The 20,767-nt window shown below is 43.2% G+C and overlaps 1 protein-coding gene across 1 annotated transcript in view; it reads left to right on the plus strand.

Moving 5' to 3' along the window:
- Positions 1–577: 577 nt before the first annotated feature.
- The window catches only part of LOC115207925 (retinoic acid receptor gamma-like), a 60,401-nt gene continuing 40,211 nt past the window's right edge, over positions 578–20,767 (plus strand). The window contains 2 exon segments of the mRNA XM_029775521.1: positions 578–754; positions 16,418–16,768. Coding sequence (XP_029631381.1) covers positions 16,600–16,768 — 169 coding nt within the window. The 5' untranslated portion in view covers positions 578–754; positions 16,418–16,599.

Consider the following 20,767-nt stretch of genomic DNA (forward strand, 5'->3'; position numbering starts at 1 on the left):
CTCTGACACACATGCGCACACACACATGCGAAGTTGGGTGGGCAGTTGTTTGTTTTTAAAGGAAGAGGAATATGCATAAAGGGAGATATGGGAATAGTCAAGGAAATGAAACATCCAAGAACAGTAAAGTGACAGACCAAAGGTTTGGGACGAAGAGTGAAGGGAGAGAGTGAGAGACAAAGAAAGAGAGAGAGAGAGAGAGAGAGAGAGAGAGAGAGAGAGAGAGAGAGAGCGAGAGAGAGAGAGGGAGAAGGAAAGAGAGAGGAGGGGGGCTGAGAAGCTGAAACCTAAGCTTTCTGGACTCTATTTTCCATTCCTTCAGGCATTCTGTGGCTTGTAAAAAATGCACTGTATATTTGAAGTGTTGGATCACGTGACAGGGAGGGTTTGTAAATCAAAGCGCATAATGATTTCAGTAGGGTAGAGAGAGGGAGCAAGAAGAGAGTGAGTGAGCAATCAAGGGAGAGAGAGAGAGAGAGAGAGAGAGAGAGAGAGAGAGCGAGAGCGAGAGCGAGAGCGAGAGAGAGAGAGAGAGAGAGAGAGAGAGAGAGAGAGAGAGCGAGAGAGAGAGAGAGAGAGAGAGAGAGAGAGAGAGAGAGAGAGAAAAGGGAGAGGAAGGCAGAATGCAACAGGCTGTGCTTTATCTTCGCTCTGAGAGGGACTTCTGACTGATGAACTGAACTCTACTACACATATCTCAATCTACTCTCTTCCTTCATTCGTCCATCTGTGTTCCAGACCCACTGCAGAGCTGGTGAGTTTGTGTTTCGGATTGAACTTTACAGACCGTCTCTCTTTTTCCTGTTTTTTCTTTCTTTCTGAGTCTTTCTGTGGAGTGAGAGAGAAAGAAAGAGAAAGAGAACATGTCAGAGCAGGACTGAGACAAGAGTGTGTGTGTGTGGTGTGTGTGTGTGTGGTGTGTGTGTGTGTGTGTGTGGTGTGTGTGTGTGTGGTGTGGTGTGGTGTGTGTGTGTGTGTGTGTGTGTGTGTGGTGTGTGTGTGTGTGGTGTGTGTGTGTGTGTGTGTGTGGTGTGTGTGTGTGTGGTGTGGTGTGGTGTGTGTGGTGTGTGTGTGTGCATGTGTGAGTGTGTGTGTGTGGATGGGGAGATGATTGAAACAGAGAGTGCTTGTGTGTGTTTGGGGAGGAATGGGACTCTACAAGGGGAGAGTTTGAGTTTCCTGAGGACAGCTTTAATTGAGAACAGATTTAAAGAGAGAGGGAGGAAAACTAGTGAGAAATACAGAGATGGCCTCTTTCTTGTGCTTGACCGTTGTTACAAGTGTGAGTAGATGTGTAGTATTGTATGCATGAGGGTGTGATATGTTTTTTATAGTGTTCTTGTGTGTGTTTGCTGATTGTATGACAGCTTTATAGTTTCCTAATCAAACGCTTAAATTCCCAATGTGACATACTGGCATGACATGAGCACTGTGTTTCCTACGCGTTGCATGACATGACATGTGAAAAACCATTCATGTATGCACAAACTGTTGTCTCAGTAGTGATCAAAGTGATTCCTCATTCCGTTTTGATATTCTCACATATTATTATATTCTCGCACTAATGTCATGTTATAGGGACGTGCACTGCATGTCAGTGTAATGCACCTTCATAATGCACTTTCTTCCTCATGTCATGATATATGTGTACATATACACTGAGTATACAAAACATTAAGGACACCTGCTCTTTCCATGAGACTGACCAGGTGAATCCAGGTGAAAGCTATCATAGCTTATTGTTGTCACTTGTTAAATCCACTTCAATCAGTGTAGATGAAGGGGAGGAGACAGGTTAAAGAAGGATTTTTAAGCCGTGAGACAAGGACTGTGTATGTGTGCCATTCAGAGCATGAATGGGCAATAACAAAATACTGAAGTGCTTTTAAACAGGTATGGTTGTAGGGGACAGGTTCGTGTCAAGAAATGCAACGCTGCTGGGTTTTTCACGCTCATTAGTTTCCCGTGTGTATCAAGAATGGTCCACCACCCAAAGGACATCCAGCCAACTTGACACAACTTTGGGAAGCATTGGAGTCAACATGGACCAGCATCCCTGTGGAACGCTTTCGACACCTTGTGGAGTCCATGCCCCAACAAACTGAGGGCAAAAGGGGGATCTGCATCTCAATATTAGGAAGGTGTTCTTAATGTTTGGCATACTCAGTGTATGTCAGTGTAATTCCATCTCAATGTCTTTTATAGTATGTGTCCTTATATGTCAGTATATTTCCTCACATGTTATGGTCACACCCAGCATGAAGTAGCACAGACCTATTAAGCAGTGACTATGCTAGGATTAGACAGGGCCTCTACTTTGCCCACAGGCTGCTCAATCATATTGTGAATTGTCACTCTTGACGGATGCTTCATCAGTCATGCAAATGGCTGGAGCTGAGCTGGTCTGGTGTGTGTGTGTGTGCGTGTGTGTGTGTGTGTGTGTGTGTGTGCGTTTATGTGTGTGTGTGTTTGTGTGTGTGTGTGTGTGTGTGTGTGTGTGTGTGTGCATGTGTGTGTGTGTGTGTGTGTGTGTGTGTGTGTGTGTGTGTGTGTGTGTGTGTGTGTGTGTGTGTGTGTGTGTGTGTGTGTGTGCGTTTATGTGTGTGTGTGTGTGTGTGTGTGTGTGTGTGTGTGTGTGTGTGTGTGTGTGTGTGTGTGTGTGTGTGTGCGTTTATGTGTGTGTGTGTGTGTGTGTGTGTGTGTGTGTGTGTGTGTGTGTGTGTGCGTGTGTGTGTGTGTGTGTGTGTGTGCACCGTGCAGTAGTACAGTCACATAACACATAAGGTTATGTAAACAGGTTACGGAGGTGCAATTATACAAGCGACGTGGAAACATTGAAACGACGTGATTTGAATATCGGGAGATGACTCTGAGAGCCGTGTGCGTCTGATCGCTGTTTCCTTGTGGCGTGCAGTGTGTGTGTGCAGTGTGTGTGTGAAAGAAAAAACAAACTCTTTGACCCCATGTAGTAAACCTTCAGTACATGGTGTTACATGTACTTCCATCCTCTCTCAGCAACAACCTGCAGCCGTTTGAGGATCCTCAGTTTGGGTTTATTTTACAGGAAAAGTGAAACAAAGTGTTTTACACACATTTGTGAGTCACTTATATAGTGGGGATACGCACAATTCTTGTCAAAAACAACATGTACCCATCAATTTTGTTCTAAATAGACTAAGTTATAATATTGAATCTAATTTGTTTAGATTACATTTTTACTATCTCTTACTTTGTTTACAAAGCTGTGGTTTAACTGTTGTGTTCCATCTTGCTGTGATATAATGCTGATTAGTAACACTCAGCAGCTCAGTGTGCTGACCTCAGTGTGCTGATCTATGGAGTACAGCTCTATACAATGCTTATCCTGCCCTTTGCCAATGTAGCGGATGCCCGACAAATCTATTCCAGATTCATTTTCCTAATGTCTGGTGGAATGTTAGTCAGCACATCTAGTAACTAACTTGGCATGGAGAGACGAGGAGGAGGAGGAGGAGGAAGAAGAGGCAGCAAACAGAGCACAGACAGGGCACAAAGGTTTAATGTTTTATTTATTTATTTTAATTCACCTTTATTTAACCAGGTAGGCTAGTTGACACACTAATAAAAACACACATTCACTCTAGTAACACACTCTCTCTCCCTTATCTACATGAACACCAACAAGCTCTCACAGTCTCACTGCAGAATTAGACGTTTATCCCACTTTTCTCCAAATGTCGCATTTTGAACTTGCTCTAAACGTCAAATTTAGAAGGTTAAGGTTTTGGATAGAGTTAAAACATTAAGTTTAGGCACTCATTCTGAATGGTTAAGGTAAGGGTTAAGGTTTGGGGTAGGGTTAAAGCAACAACAACAAAAACAACGTCGACTTCAAATTTCGAAGTCAAGCTTAAGCGACCTGCCTAATGAACAAACACACACACACACAGACACACACACACACACACACACACACACACACACACACACACACACACACACACACACACACACACACACACACACACACACACACACACATTTCCCTAAGAGATCAACACAACACACTAGTGTGTCCCACCAGAGCGAGACTAGCCAGTTCCAGTAAAAGCATTGTGTGTACAGATGTAGGATCTTAATTTGATCACTCTTTGTTGCTGAGAATGCAAACTTGTAGTGTATTTTTATGGGGAAAAAAATACAAAAAATACACTTTCAAATTTCAGACTTGATTTTCCGTAACAAAAAATGTATAAACCCCTACAAAAATGACAATTTATTATAATCCACATAATAATGAATATTTCCTGTTGCTGCAGCATAATTTTTCTGCTGTAGCAAACTGGCTCAAATTAAGATCCCGTCTGTGAAGTGTTTGGCAGACAGCATGGTCGGAGTGTGTCTAAATATACTCCACGGAGAGTCCCTTTCTTTTATTCTCTATCACCACAACTCTCTGTATCAGACTGGATGTCTCTCTCTCTGTGTGAGTGAAGTCAGTGGACTTTTACCAGAGCCATTCCTCACTGTATGTGATGTGTCTGAGTGAGTACTCATGTCTTTGTGTGCTAGTGATCCTGGTATTTATGAGAATGTGTCTATGAACTGGCAATCTTGTGTATAGTCACTGTGAATTGCACCATTCAGTGTAAAAGTGGTTAGCTCTGTTATGTGTGTTTTTGCGTGTGTATTGTGTGTGCGTGTCTGGGGGTATAGATGTAGGATCTTAATTTGAGCCAGTTTGCTACAGTAGGAAAATAATCCAGGAAATGCATCCTGCAACAGGGTGATTAAATTAAGGTCCTACATCTCTATAAATTTGAAGTCAGAGATCCAAACACTTGGAGTGGTTTTCATCACCCTGTAATTTTCTCAGACCAAAGATATCTGGAAAGAGTGTCAACTAATCGCCCTGAGCAACAATACTCTCAATCCCACCAAACCTTCAGGTCACCCACTAGCAACCAACAGGAAGGCACAGGTCTAGGATCAGTTTACACTCTCTAAACCCTAACCTTAACCATCAGGGTGGGCTAAACTGACTAACTATGCCAATGACTGACATCTCTATAATGGCCACTTTGTTAGCCACATTCCCTGATTCATATACTGTATGGGGGTTAGTTTGGTTGGTTAGAATATACAATACATAATGTATACTGTACATATGTGTATGGACCTCTGAAGTCTGGAAATGTAATAAGTCGTGTAGCCCAATTTATTTCAAATAATGTATGCTGTTGTAAAACTTGTTTTGATAGCATTCGTTTATGACTAAATGTGTTTATTTTGTGTGTGTTTTATGATCAAACTCACCTTACCTGACAGACTGACGTTTCTTGTCCTGTCTGCCCATACACTTTAGATACATTCCCAGCAAACACACATTTATAGAAATGTATGCACGTGTGTCTACGTAATATTCTCTCGCACATCTTTCACACGCACACAAACAAAGAGAGATTCATGACGCATCTGCAGTGTTTGTGCACAGGTTATTACTGCCTGACTCCTTTAACTGCTTTGCAATCTCTGTGTCTTTGTTCCCTTCGCTTTTCAAGACAGGGCCCACAGTAGGAGAATGTTGTCTGTCTCCTCTCTTTCTTCTTTCTCTCTCTCTGTTTCATGGTCTCCACTCGTCTGTCAACACAAAGCATTTCTCATTACCTCTCTCTCTATATTTCCCTCTCGCCCCCCACCCGCCTGTCTGTCCATACAAACCCACTTTCAAACTCTCCTCTTTTGAGGTGCTGAATAGAACAAATAGTAGACTTTATTTTATTTTTTTATTTCACCTTTATTTAACCAGGTAGGCAAGTTGAGAACAAGTTCTCATTTACAATTGCGACCTGGCCAAGATAAAGCAAAGCAGTTCGACACATACAACAACACAGAGTTACACATGGAGTAAGAACAAATATACAGTCAATAATACAGTAGAAAAATAAGTCTATATACAATGTGAGCAAATGAGGTGAGATAAGGGAGGTAAAGGCAAAAAAGGCCATGGTGGCAAAGTAAATACAGTACAGCAAGTAAAACACTGGAATGGTAGATTTATAGTGGAAGAAAGTGCTAAGTAGAAATAGAAATAATGGGGTGCAAAGGAGCAAAATAAATAAATAAATACAGTAGGGGAAGAGGTAGTTGTTTGGGCTAAATTATAGATGGCCTATGTACAGGTGCAGTGATCTGTGAGCTGCTCTGACAGTTGGTGCTTAAAGCTAGTGAGGGAGATAAGTGTTTCCAGTTTCAGAGATTTTTGTAGTTCGTTCCAGTCATTGGCAGCAGAGAACTGGAAGGAGAGACGGCAAAAGGAGGAATTGGCTTTGGGGGTGACCAGAGAGATATACCTGCTGGAGCGCGTGCTACAGGTGGGTGCTGCTATGGTGACCAGTGAGCGGAGATAAGGGGGGACTTTACCTAGCAGGGTCTTGTAGATGACCTGGAGCCAGTGGGTCTGGCGACGAGTATAAAGCGAGGGCCAGCCAACGAGAGCGTACAGGTCGCAGTGGTGGGTAGTATATGGGGCTTTGGTGACAAAACGGATGGCACTGTGATAGACTGCATCCAGTTTATTGAGTAGGGTATTGGAGGCTATTTTGTAAATGACATCGCCGAAGTCGAGGATCGGTAGGATGGTCAGTTTTACGAGGGTATGTTTGGCAGCATGAGTGAAGGATGCTTTGTTGCAATTCTAGATTTAACTTTGGATTGGAGATGTTTGGTGTGAGTCTGGAAGGAGAGCTTACAGTCTAACCAGACACCTAGGTATTTGTAGTTGTCCACATATTCTAAGTAAAAACCGTCCATGGTGGCAAATATAATTTTCCATACAGTATCTGACAATAAACATGTTTAAATAATTAGTGTCCAACAGCAGGTTGTGAGAATGTTGAGAAATACAGTATGTCATCACCAGAAATAGGGGAATTGTAAATCAGTTGGATATTGTAAAAAAAAATGATACAACGGGTGGATCTAATCCTGAATGCTGATTGGTTAAAAGCACATTCCAGCCAGTGTCTATTCCACAAGTTACCACTGGCTAAATCTATCATGTTAAAATGCCTATTTACTCTGTTCCATCTGACTGTGCAATCCACTGTCTCATCAGGCCACTTAGGCAAGTTATAAACTTGATCTCCACTTTTAAAAGGAGTCGGGATGAGACAGATAGACAGGTAGGCAGTGTTTCTCAGCCAGTTAAAATCTTGAATTAGGTGGTATCATTTTTATGGATATAGTTCTCAGTCTTTCCAGCTTCAGTTTGAAGTGATTGTGTTAACTGTGTTGTTGGCTAGCTCCTCTGAACAACAGTGTCCTGATGAGAGAGCACATTTTCTATGTCAGGTGAAATCGTGCCTCATTAGCTCATTGTTATGGATGTATCCAAATAAATGTCACTAGAAAACAGCTTAAACAAATGCAAATGCAGCTACTGTTGTTATTCTGTCTGCACTGTTTGACGTGACCGTAAGTTAGCCGTAGTTAGCTAGTGAGCAAACAAGGGATAAGAATGTTGCCAGCCAATATGGCAATGGAACATTTAGAATGAACGCCTGTGTCCATAGACACAGAACAAAAAGACTGAACGACTGGGTCGTGTTCATAGATACAGAACGACTGGGTCGCGTCTCAGGCAACCGAACCGATAGAACGAACAACCAACCGGCTTGGGTAGCAACCCTAGATCTGTGTCTTGTGGAAGGATGAAATAGTATGAATAAATTCATAAAAATTATGTTTTTAATGAAAATATGTCAATCATTATTTGAATATGTTGGTAACCTGTTGTATAAAAGTGATAATGCCCCTGAAGCCGGTGTTTGGAGGATATATTGGCACAGGTGTTGTTAGGCCCGAGACAAAGTCAGCTTCTCTGGCATTATCACTTAAACGTAGCAGTGTTATACACCTTTCATTGTGCATTTATTTAGTTTTTAGACATCTTTTACCACATCACCATTAATCAAAATATACATTTACTGTGAAATATAATGAGTACATTGGTTTAATCACCAAAACACAGCATAACCATGTCACGATCGTCGTAGGAATTGGACCAAAACGCAGCGGGAATGTGTATGCTCATCTTCTTTAATACGAAGAAAACCAAAACAAACACTTAATACAAAACAACGACGAAAAACAGTCCTGTGAGGCACACAGCTACACACGGAACAACTACCTACAAATCCCATGGACAAAACACCCCTATTAAATAGGACCTTCAATTAGAGGCAACGAGAAACAGCTGCCTCCAATTGAAGGTCAAACCAATAAACTAAGCATAGAAATATACTAACTAGACACAGACATAGAAATAGACTAACATAGAACATTGCCCAACAAACCCCGAAACACACTAAACAAACACCCCCTGCCACGCCCTGACCAAACTACAATAACAAACAACCCCTTTTACTGGTCAGGATGTGACACATCATATCTTCTCAATTTAGTTATTTTAACAACCAGTTAATCCAATAGCAAAGAATGTAAGATACATGTTTCAAAATTGCCCTTTGAATTAAGAGCTGTGAAATGAAGTAATAGTAGTAATAGTGTCTGGGAAAGGCAATGATACACTTTTAATGAACATGTGTCGCAATGTGAAACATGTATTTGTAGATGAAACACTGATTACATTTGTTGAAAAAGTGATGGTATGATTTTGTGTGTTGTACTTAGTCAATTGAAAATGTGCGTAGACTTTTGAAACATCTGCCTGTTTGATGATCTATTTAGAGTATTGTACTAATAAGAGTTGTGAAAAAGTACCACATACTTGTGAAAATAGCACAAAAGCAATTTAAAACAAAGTAGGCACTACATCATTTTAGTTCAGTAGTTATCAGTTTTCATCAGTTTGATTAAGTGATAGTTAATTGTATTGTTAACAAATTACAAGAAAATCATATCAAAAGTACTGTTAATATTGCATTTTGAATATGTATTCAAATTGAAATTGATTTGGTGCAGTGAACAATTCACTTTGTGAATTTGTTTGTTGTACACAGTCAATTAAAAATGTGCTTAGAGTTTTGAAACATGAGCCATTTTTTGTGTTTAGAGTTGTGAAAATATACCACATACTTGTGAAAATTGCACCAAAGTGATTGATTTTATTTTCATTTGAGGGAACAATAGGTACCAGCAATAGTTGAGCTTTACTTGCTCAAAATGTCTGTTCTTCTCGTTTCCTCTTGTGTGCCAGTATAGGTACAATGGTGTACGGAGTAAATTGTGCCTATTTGAGAGTTGTTGCTCTTTTGTTGACCTTTCAGTTTTTTTCTATGAATTTCAATGGAAATTTCATTAAATTATATATTCCCAGAATTGTATTTTCTTGTTTTCCAGCCTGGACGAAACAAACATATTTTTGTTCTGTAACGATGACGTATTTTCTTTGGTGTTACATAAAGGACTCTTAATGGAAAACATGCAGGAGTGTGGTTCTGCTTTAAGTGTTGAGTTGGAGTACTTGTTCACTTCTGATACAGGCTATTTAACAGCTCGTCTGTTCTGCATTGTTTAAGAACAACTCTCTTGTGTGTGGCTACTCATGACATTTCACTCTTTCCAAATCAACATTTTCCTCCAAGTAGGACTGTTCTTCTTCATGTTTTAAAAAAATGCTTTGTTTATGCTTCACTTTTATTGGTGCACTGCTATTTAGTTGAAAATATATGTCTCATAAGGTACCGTGTTTGGCACTTTAACACGGTGTTTAAGTCTGGTGAATAGTGGTCATTGTCATCGGGTCAGGTTGTATCATCTGGCCACCTGGTGTACCAGTGAAGCTGTCCTCTGTCTGTGTGTTACTTTAATCACAGCCTCAGGCCTGTCTTCAGATCAACATCCACTAGTCCTTTAAACACAGCAGGTCACCTCTAGTCCTCCCTCTGTGGCGGAACGCAACCCTCGACCCCCGAGAGAGAGAGAGAGAGAGAGAGAGAGAGAGAGAGGGAGAGAGAGAGGGAGAGAGAGAGCAAAAGAGAAGAGATAGAGAGAGGGTAACTCCAGCACTAGGGTAGACTGACACAGACCCATGAGCACAGAGCTAAAAGGTGCCTACCAAATGCCACGATTAAGAATGACCCCTGACCCCTATCTGTAGCCTGGAGCGACATGAGGTGACCTCAGTCGCGACCTGGCAACCCCAGAGTCAGCCGGAGGGGTTGGGCTCCGCATAACGGCACCATTGTGCGTTTGATTTAAACATTATTATCATCATTACCTTCATTAGTGCTGTAATTGCAGCCACTATTGTGATTAGGCCTACCATTAAGAGAGTAACAGTATTATAGTCACTGGCAAATCTGTAATTACCATTATTTATGGTTAGTAAGTTATTGTAAAGGTTAAGACAGTGATTGTAACAGTAACAGTGGTATTATTACAAAGAATGCAAGTCACTTTTATGTTATTTTTATGTTACATTGATATTAGGGGCGACAGGGTAGCCTAGTGGTTCGGGCGTTGCACTAGTAACCGAAAGGTTGCAAGTTCGCAACCCCGAGCTGACAAGGTACAAATCTGTCGTTCCACCCTGAACAAAGCAGTTAACCCACTGTTCCTAGGCCGTCATTGAAAATAAGAATTTGTTCTTAACTGACTTGCCTAGTTAAATAAAGGTAAAATAAATGACATTAAATTATCAAATCCCATGTTTCTTGACCATCTGTCTGCCTGACAGTGAGAGATACAATGAGATGGCTGTGGCTAGAGAAGACAGGAACTGTGGTGAGAATTTAGATTCAATGCTTACATAGAAACAAAACAACCATAATGAATGAGAGTTTCCACAATCGGAAATAAAATGTTCACATGAAGTTAAACATTTCATTCACACGACAGTGTTTGTGTTAGTACAAGAGTCTAGTTTGCGTCAAAGAAGTTAACAGTTGTAAAAAGGGCATTGTCCTTTTTTAACTTACCATCTTGGTCATAAATAGTATCTTAATATCTGGCTAATAAAGGATATGTATATGCATAGTTATGCAAAAAAAAATAGCTAAGCCAACAATATAATAGCTTTCATAAATTATGGTTATTGTTCGCAAGCCTGGACCACAATCGTAAAAATATTTAGGTTTTACGAGACCGATGGTAGCATGTGTTTTAGAGAGCCAGCTGTATTTCAGCTATACGTCAACATAGCTCATATACTATGGCCTTTTATTTAGTCTGGGAAGACAGAACATTTCATTGAATTTTGTATTTTTTGTGGGCAAATATATTTTGTGTGTGTGTGCGTGCGGGTGTGTGCGGGCGTGTGTGTGTGAGTTTATCTGCATGTCTGTCTGTGCGATTGGCCGTGTGTGTGTGTGTGTGTGTGTGTGTGTGTGTGTGTGTGTGTGTGTGTGTGTGTGTGTGTGTGTGTGTGTGTGTGTGTGTGTGTGTGTGTGTGTGTGTACCATGTGAAACTTGCCATGCGGACCGTTTGACCCTGTGCTAACTCAGACACAGCAGACAACACTTCTGCAGAGAGAGAGAAACACACACACACACACACACAAATACACAGTTTAATACTTTTTTTGTATTTTGACTACATACATTAACTCCACTTAACAAATAAGCCCATGTTTTAAAGTAAAGACTGCATGATTTTACACATTTCTCATTTATCCTGCTTGGGTCGATTTGAGAGGATTGGAGTTTGGGACTTTTTCAGTTTGTTTCCTGCTGCGATTTGAAATTGTCCATCCCTCAGTCTTACTGCGACGACTGTATGTAGTAGCTGAATAACCTGGCAGTTTTGACAACTGGTAACATATTCTAGCCAGTTCTAATACCAGCTCTAATCCCATGTCGGGAAAATATATTAGATCAGAACGTGTTGTTCTATAGAACATTTATGGATTAAATGCTGGATAGTTGAGCTGCATGAGGTTTTACACAAACTGCTTTAGATAGCTGTGAATGCTCCTCAAATCTACATCACTTACACACAGTGGTGGTCCGTCTCTGAATTAAGTCAATTAACTTGTATTGTTTCAGTAAAAATATCCAACTGTACACATGGAGGTTAAAACCTTAAGCCAGTCGGTGAAACATGTCTGGCAGGCAGAGGCGATTTAATAAGTCATTAAAGAAAGCCTTGGGGTCACACAATGCACTTTTTATGAGTTTGATTAAAGCTCTCTCTGCATGCCCACCTCAGTAATGACCTGGTGTGTGTCTGTGTGTTTAAGTCAGTAGTTAGAGGCATATTAAACCGCGCCTCCATATTACTCAGTGGGTTGCATTCGCCACATGAAAGCCGGATACTTAAAATCACCCAGAGAAGTGTACGCTTCGCCTCACAAACAAGCTGTTGTGTGGGTTTAACTCAGTTGGAAAAACACAATTTACACTGAACATGGTCCCTGAAGAACAAGAGGCAGGTGCAGTTGGTAACACTGGAGGACAGCTTTTACTTGTAATTAACTTCAGACAGGCTTTTATTGTTTGTTTTATTTGTAAAGGAAATTAGAAGTAGGTTTATAAAAATACCCAATGGTCATAGTTATATATCCAGTGGCTGGTGTAGGTTATATGTAACCTTTATTTAACTACGCAAGTCAGTTAAGAACAAATTCTTATTTACAATGACGGCCTACACCGGCAAAACCCGGATAACACTGGGCCAATCATGCACCACCCTATGGGACTTCCAATCACGGCTGGTTGTGATACAGCCTGGATTTGAACCAGGGTCTCTGTAGTGATGTGTCTAAGCTCTGAGATGAAGTGCCTTAGACCACTGTGCCACTCGGGAGCCCAATATCAAGCCTATGCTATACAGTATAAATATATGTATACATTTTATATGTCTAGCCGTTCGACCAATGTCAAGTAATACTGTAAAATCAAAAATGTCCTGAGAACCAGTGTGAAGAGAGGCAAGAATGTTTTTTGTTTGGTGTGTGTTGAGGTCTGCTCTTCAGTTAAAGGCCTTTTTGGAAAAGAGATGGTGGAATGGAAAACCACCGACAGACACACACACACACACCAAAACTGCTTTTAATTCCTCTGCATTCGGAAAGGGGGGCGTCAGTTACCTGTGCACCCCTCGGGTGTGTGTGTGTGTGTGTGTGTGTGTGTGTGTGTGTGTGTGTGTGTGTGTGTGTGTGTGAAGAGTGGCAGGTTGAGTCAGGTCGGGACTTGGGGTGATGGACTTGGGGGTGATGGTGGGCGATGAGATCACTGAGACAACACCCCTTCGCCTCCTCCACACACCGCGTGTGTACATGTGTGTGCCTCAGTGTCTCAGCAGGGCCAGACGGCCCAGCGCGGCCTCATAAAGGCAGCATTGAGGCCTGGAAGCCCAGAAACACACAGCACCGCTTTTGTTGCCCTGCCCAAGGTGTGTTACTTCTGGAGGGAGAGAGAGAGAGGCTCCCCTGGCTGGTGTGACTCATTAGAGAAAACGCAACAGTTCTCTGGATTGGAGGCTCATTATTTTGTGTGTTTATTGGGGGAAATAAAACCATTTCTTTATTTTTATGTACGTTTTTCATCAGCCAGTTCGCTCCCCCCATATTTGCTCCCTCCCTCTTTCTTCACTAAAGTTTCTTTCTCTTCTTAATCCAGCTCCCAATGTGGGAGTAATTAATGAAACGCTACGCACCTCTTACGAATGGAGAAACGGTTCAGTGCCTTCCAGATGCCTGAAACAAACTCTTTCTTTCTTTCTTTCTTTCTTTCTCTCTCTCTCTCTCTCTCTCTTTCTCTCTTTCTCTCTTTCCTTCTGTTTTCTATCATCTTTCGCTTTCACCACTTTCTTTTTTCCTTCCCTGCTTTTCTTTCTTTCCTTCTTTTTCTCTCTCTTTCACAGTACTAGAGAGACTCTCTTTCACAGTACTAGAGACACTTGGGTCTCATATTGGGATCAGTAAGGGAGCCCATTGGAAGTGAAGCAACGCCAGGGCTGTCTGCGGTGTGGTTCCTCTCAACAGATCCCGTATTAACTTCATCTCTCCTCCATACTTCCCCTCTTCAGGGTCAATTTGAGATAGCAATGGAGCTTCCGACTGACCCTGGTTCCCACCAAACACTTCCCCATAAGGATGCTTAAAGTCAATGACTGTGTGTCCGTGCGGGAGTGAGTTTGTGTGTCTGAAGGGATGTCTTTGCACCACTTACTTTCATTTGTATATTGGACACCCGTCTATATCACTCATACAATCCCACCTACTCAATTGTTTTTTTTTTGTTGCCCATACTTCTTACTATAAGTGATTCTTTGTCTCTGGAGCACAAAAGCCTTTTTCTCTCTCAGTGAAAATATTTGGAGGAGAAAGCCCACATTGGCCCTCACAGAGAAGTGCTGAAACCCCTGAATATCCAAACGTTTAAAGAAAATATGTCAATAAGAGAATTTATGGCTTGAAAAACAATATTGAGATAGTTCATGCTTTTGTTTGCGTGTACATGCATGTGTGGGATTGCGGAATAATGAGTAATGAGTTACAAGGCATGGTTATTCAGAACAGAACACAACAAGACAAAAGCAAGCAAAACAAGAACACCATAACATCCCGCAAACCTCCAGGTCAGAGCTAGGCCTGACAGCAGGCCTGATGGAACAAAGAGAACAATGAGAACCAGATTAAAACCCTGGCAGAGGGAGGGACGTATTTCGTGGACTGATTGGAAATGGTTGAGAGGGAGGTTTAGGGATGGAGGAAGAGGTGGTTAGAGCGGGGGAGGGATAGAAACAGGAAGAAGAGATGGAGAGGAGAAAGAGAGAGGGTATCTATGGCAGTTGTGAGGATAGATGGGTCGGGGTATTGATAGGGGGCGTAGAGTATCCACTGGGTTGATTTAGTGGATTGAATGTCTTGGGTAGAAGGGTTCATGCTATGTGTATAGTGTAGGGGGTACAGTGTGACCTGAACAGGAAAAACTCAGGGCCCTATGTATTGTATATGGTATAGGGAAGCACACGTGCGTGAGTGTTGTGGGCGTGTGTGTGTGTCCTTCCTGTAACGTGGCTGGGTTGGCCAGCCGGCCTGGCCCCACATGTGGAACAGTTTACTGGAATGGAACTCTAAATTAGTGGTGCCCCGCTGCAGTAGGCTGTAATTAGCTAGCTCTGTGAACATGGGAGAGAGACAGACAGACAGACAGACAGACAGACAGACAGACAGACAGACAGACAGACAGACAGACAGGGGGAAGGAGGAAGAAAAGAATACAAGTATGTGTTTGCGCTGATGGGTCCGTTTTCGGGGGTTGTGTGTGTTATGACCTCTTTGTGTACATTTGTGTATGTGTGTGTGTGTGCGCTCTTGCTCAGTATGCCACCCTACTGCCCCTGCAGTGCCCCCCAGTGCGTGGAACAGGTCACTGCAGAGTGAGTGTGTGTGTGAGTGTGTTTTTCCACTGTACACGTTAATCCATGGACATGTTCTTCCCTGTTTTGAGAGGGTACTGTGAGTTCCTCACCCTTCCCTCCCTCTGCTCCTCTCTCCTCTCTCATTCTCCCTCTCCCCCTCTTTCTCTCTCTTTCTATCCCTCTCCTTCTCACCCACCTTCTCCCTCTCCCTCTCCCTCTCCCCTCCTCCCTCTCCCTCTCCCTCTTTCCCCTCCTCTCCCTCTCTCTCCCTCTCTCCCTCTCTCTCCCTCCTCCTCTCTCTCTCTCTCTCTCTCTCCCTCTCCCCCCTCTCTCTCTCTCTCTCTCTCTCTCTCTCCCTCTCCATCTCCCACTATGATTCATAAGCTGCAGCATGCCCAAAACAACACTGCATTCTTTGGCTCCTGTGTGTTTACCACAGCTCCACCAGCGAGAATGTGACCCCACCCACTCATCACATCACTCTGTGGGGGGTGGGACGGCACACCAGAAGGAGATACGGAGGGAGGGAGAAAGGGAGAGTTACAATGATAGATAGAGGAAATAATTTGATCTGACTAAGTACGTCTTCTGCTGCTTTCTGTGTGTCTGACCCAGAAGATGGATGTTGTAATGGATTAAGTGTGCCCGTGTGTGGGGCACAGTACCCTGGGCAAAGCGGCCACAGTTTCAGGCTGGCAGAGAAAACACAGAGACTCTTTATAGTGGAGTTGGGCTGATTTAAATCAGATGGCATTGCACTGTTTGGAAGCCTTTCAAAAAACGACAGAAATGAGACCTTTCTCTGCTCTGTCTCATCCTCTAAGTCCTACTTTGTACTTATTTTCCCTAGAGCTGTCGCTGTCTCTCATTCTCTGCCCACTGCTGACTTCATCATATCCCATATTCCCTTTATTCCTCATCGTTCACTTGTCTTCTTACCATCTTTTGATTCAGCTACAGTTTCTCCATGAATGATGCCATCCCTCTATGTTTGTAACAGACTTCTCATTTGATCATATATTGATGGATTTGGATTGGGGCTGTGTAGCCTACTTTAAACTGACAGGCATTGTAACTAACCTCCTATTCTCTCTTCTTTCCCTCTAGAGAGCGTGGATCTGAGGCAGTGTTGCCCAGGCTTGGTGTCTCGTCTCTGGGTCCCACCTCAGCTCATCACCCTTCCTCAGCCCTGTACTCTCCAGGCCCGCGGGACCAACCCCAATAAGACCACTGCCTGAGCGGGACAGTGGACAGGAGCTATCCTGGACCGGAATTATCCTCTCAACGCCATGGCAACCAATAGGGAACGGCAGGTGGGTCACATGACTGGCTTTTCACCTGCTGTCTACCCCTTTGCCTTCAACTCCATGAGGAGTCACTCCCCCTTCGACCTGCTGGCCAATAGCAGCCTGTTTGGACGATTTGGGGCGGACCTACCGAAAGAGATGGCTGCATTGTGTAAGTACTGTTAATCATATACTCCATATTCAATACATAATGTACACACACAATAACATACTCAAAAACACACCCTTTTGCAATATCTTACTCAGTCACAACTCTTGGGATGGATTGGGGTGGAGAGAGAGAGAGCAAGAGAGAGAGAGAGAGAGAGAGAAAGAGAGAGTGCGTGAGAGAGAGAGAAAGTGAGAGAGAAAGAGAGATTGAGAGAGAGAGAGCAAAATACAGTCCAAAAGAGAGAGGGGTAAGTGTAAAACAGAGTGTCATGGCCCTTCCAGGAAAGCAGGGTTTTTCCATGTGGTAAAGCAGGCAGGCAGGCCTGCAGGCAGTGGGTTGGCAGGGTACAAGGCCGGGGCCAGCCTGGCCTCTCTCTAGTCTGAAGGCAGCAGGAAGAACAAGTGTCCCTTTATGAGCTGGCTTTACAGAGGTGAATCAAATTATAACATATAAAAAACAACATGAAAAGAGAGGGATTAAAGAGAGAGGGGGGGAGAGGTTTGAAACAGTTCCTTGTTTTTGAATGGGTGAGCCAGTGAGGCTGTCAGAGTTTCCACACAAGTTCAAAGGGGGTGCTGTTGTCCAGAGAGAGAGAGTACTCCCATATCTATGTGCAGCACGATTTGTGACCTGTTGCCACAAGAAAAAGGGCAACCAGAGAAGAACAAACATCATTGTAAATGCAACCCATATTTATGTTTATTTATTTTCCCTTTTGTACTTCAACTATTTGCACATCATTACAACACTATATATACATAATATGACATTTGTAATGTCTTTATTCTTTGGAACTTTTGTGAGTGTAATGTTTACTGTTAATTTGTATTGTTTATTTCACTTTTGTTTAATATCTAGTTCACTTGCTTTTGCAATGTTAACATATGTTTCCCATGCCAATAAAAGCTCTAAAATTGAATTGAATTGAGAGGAGAGAGAGATATGAGATAGTTGGATAAATGTAGATAAACTTGACATTTTTCACAAGGACTTATACAGGAAACTAACCTCAACATTAAAACCTTCAATCCGAATCAAAATTCCATACCTAAAACCTTAATTTTGGACAAAATTACATGAATGGACTATTACTACCAAGGACTGTCTTCCCTGTGGCTCAGTTGGTAGAGCATGGTGTGTGCAATGCCAGGGTTGTGGGTTCGATTCCCACGGGGGGCCAGTGCAAAAAAAATTTAAAGTAATTTTTTTTTTAAATGCGTGAAATGTATGCACTCACTACTGTAAGTCGCTCTGGATAAGAGCGTCTGCTAAATGACTAAAATGTAAATGACTAGCAAGAAAAAACTTGAACAAACCAAAACCTGCAGAAGAAACACAGTGGAACCTGGAAATGCCATCCAACACAAAACTGAGTGATTAATATTCAGTCTGAAGCCAAAAAGTAAAAGACAATAATAATTTTGTTATATAAAACTAAGTAAATAAGTATACTGAGCTACCAAGCTGCTAGGACAGAACAGACCTGGCGGCACCTTCAATTAGCACTGAAGTGTGAAATCAGATGTGTGAAAACTCTTAAGCCCAACAATGGCAGGAGAGATTCACAGCCCCCCCCCCCCTCCCCCCCACACCCAAACGCAGAGGCCTTTGAAGCCCCAATGGCTTATCCCTGTCCAGAGGTCATTACAATACAGTACCCCATGGATATTAAAAATAGACCTGCAAGGAATAAGTACAAAAAAAGCTCCTCAAGAACAATCCAGAGACACTATTTGCTGACTGCTACAAAGAGGGGAATGTAAGCTACTTAAATGTCCCCACAGACCCTCCCATGGCACAGTGCTATAAGAGCACACTACCCCTATGTCAAGAGAGAGGGTATTGGCCCAGGGTGGAAACAAAGAATACTAGACATTGAGGAAATTGAAACAACCTCTGTCAACGTGTACAAGTCTGGGACAGTAATGGTGCAGGGCATCCTCATGCAGTTCCAGCAGGACTTTTACGGGATCAAAGAGAGAGCACCGCAGGAAAAGCTCTCTCTCTCTCTGTGACGACTCCCCCATCCTGAGTGAGTCTGATTACACCTCTTCAAACTGTCCTGCAGACGAAGATAGGTACCCCCCCCAGCACTGAACACACCCAGGTCCCACAACAGCACTGCTCCTCCATCATTGAGAGGGATAAATTCACAGAGCTGGAGAGAGACATGGTGGAGCTCAGAGAGCTAGTCCACACAATCCAGACAGAACAAGCCCACAAAACAGACCAGCACAACACCCCCCCCCCCCCCACCCCCCCACCCCCCAACAAGACCCGGAGGGCAGAAGGTGGAGATGGACGGCTGTCTGAGAGAGCTGGCTGCTCTACGGACTGAGGTGAGAGAACTTAAAGAGGCATACATGGCACTGAAGGATGAGGTCAGAAAGCTGAGGTGTGACAGAGATCAGGACACCCCCAGACAAGCCAGCAGAACAGGCCCCCTCAGACCCAGACCACAACTTCAACACCACAATGGGACAGACAACACAGGACCCACCAACCCAACAGACCCTCCTAACAGCCCTCCTGTCAGCTCCCCCGATAGCCCTCCTGACAACCCCCACACATCCACTGAGGACACACAAAAACCAGAGATTGTGCTCCTCATTGACTCAAATGGCAAATACATTTGAGAGGATTAAGTTTTTCTCAAACACAAAGTGGCTAAACTCTGGTGCCCAAGCACAAGGCATGCCCTGGAGCTGTTGTCAGAGAACAGACTAGGGTCCCCCAGCCACATCATAATTCACACGTGCACAAATGACATGAGGGCCCATCAGGAAACAGTGGCAACAGCACTCACGGGTGTGATTGAAAAAGCTTCTTCCTCTTTCCCCAACGCACAAGTGGTTGTCTCCACCCTGCTACCATGAAAATACTTTCACCCAGCCACCATACAGCGGGTGAATGCAAGCATTTGGCGAGACTGTGCCTCAAAACATAATGTATACCTGGCCCACAACTCCACCCTGGACTTGAACAGCCTTTACAACCAGGTCCACCTCTACAAGGCAGCAATCCCAACTTTTGCCAGGACCCTGAAGGACATCACCTTCAACCATAGCCCCAGCACCTCACACAGGAACAACAGAGCAACAGACACCCCGCCCAGACCAGCGAGACACCCTCCCAAACCTGAAAAAAAAACTCCCGAAGGACCTGCACCAAGAGAACCCATGCCAAGAGGACCTGTACCCAGACCACAGCATCACCAGCCACACCCCAACCAGCTAAGAACACCCCAAGCAAACCCTGGCCACACCGTATATAGGCCCCCCATATCAGACCTACGCTCCGTCTGCCCACCCCATGCAGACCTAGCCCACTCTATTCAATTTGTAAAAAGAGGAACATTTTACATCTGGCTAGAAATGAATAAGGAAATGATCTAAACAGAGAAAAATGGCCTCATGTGTGCTACCTATATCCCTCCAATAAAATCCCCATACTTTAACGATGACAGCTTCTCCATCCTAGAGGGGGAGATCAACAAATTGAGGCGACCTAAATGCCAGAACTGGACAAGAACCCGACACCCTCAGCACACAGAGGGACAAACACCTACCTGGAGTTGACAGCATTCCCTCCACCATATGCCTCCCTAGACACAACTACAACAGCAAAACAAACAAAAACGGGTTACAACTCCTGCAACTCTGTTGGACGCTGGGTATGTACATAGTCAATGGTAGGCTTTGAGGGGACTCCTATGGTAGGTACACCTATAGCTCATTTCTTGGCAGTAGTACTGTAGACTACTTTATCAAACCAGAGTCTCTTAAAGCATTCACAGTCAGTCTACTGACACCCCTTTCAGATCACAGCAAAATCACACTACTTAAACAGAGCTATGCTCAATCATGAGGCATCAAAGCCAAAGAAACTGAATAATATTAAGAAATGCTATAGATGGAAAGAAAATATCAAAAATCAATTAGGCAACAACAAATTCAATCCCTTCTAGACAATTTCCTGGACAAAATGTTTCACTGTAAT

The sequence above is a fragment of the Salmo trutta genome, chromosome 14 (assembly GCF_901001165.1).
Source record: "Salmo trutta chromosome 14, fSalTru1.1, whole genome shotgun sequence".
NCBI lineage: Eukaryota > Metazoa > Chordata > Actinopteri > Salmoniformes > Salmonidae > Salmo > Salmo trutta.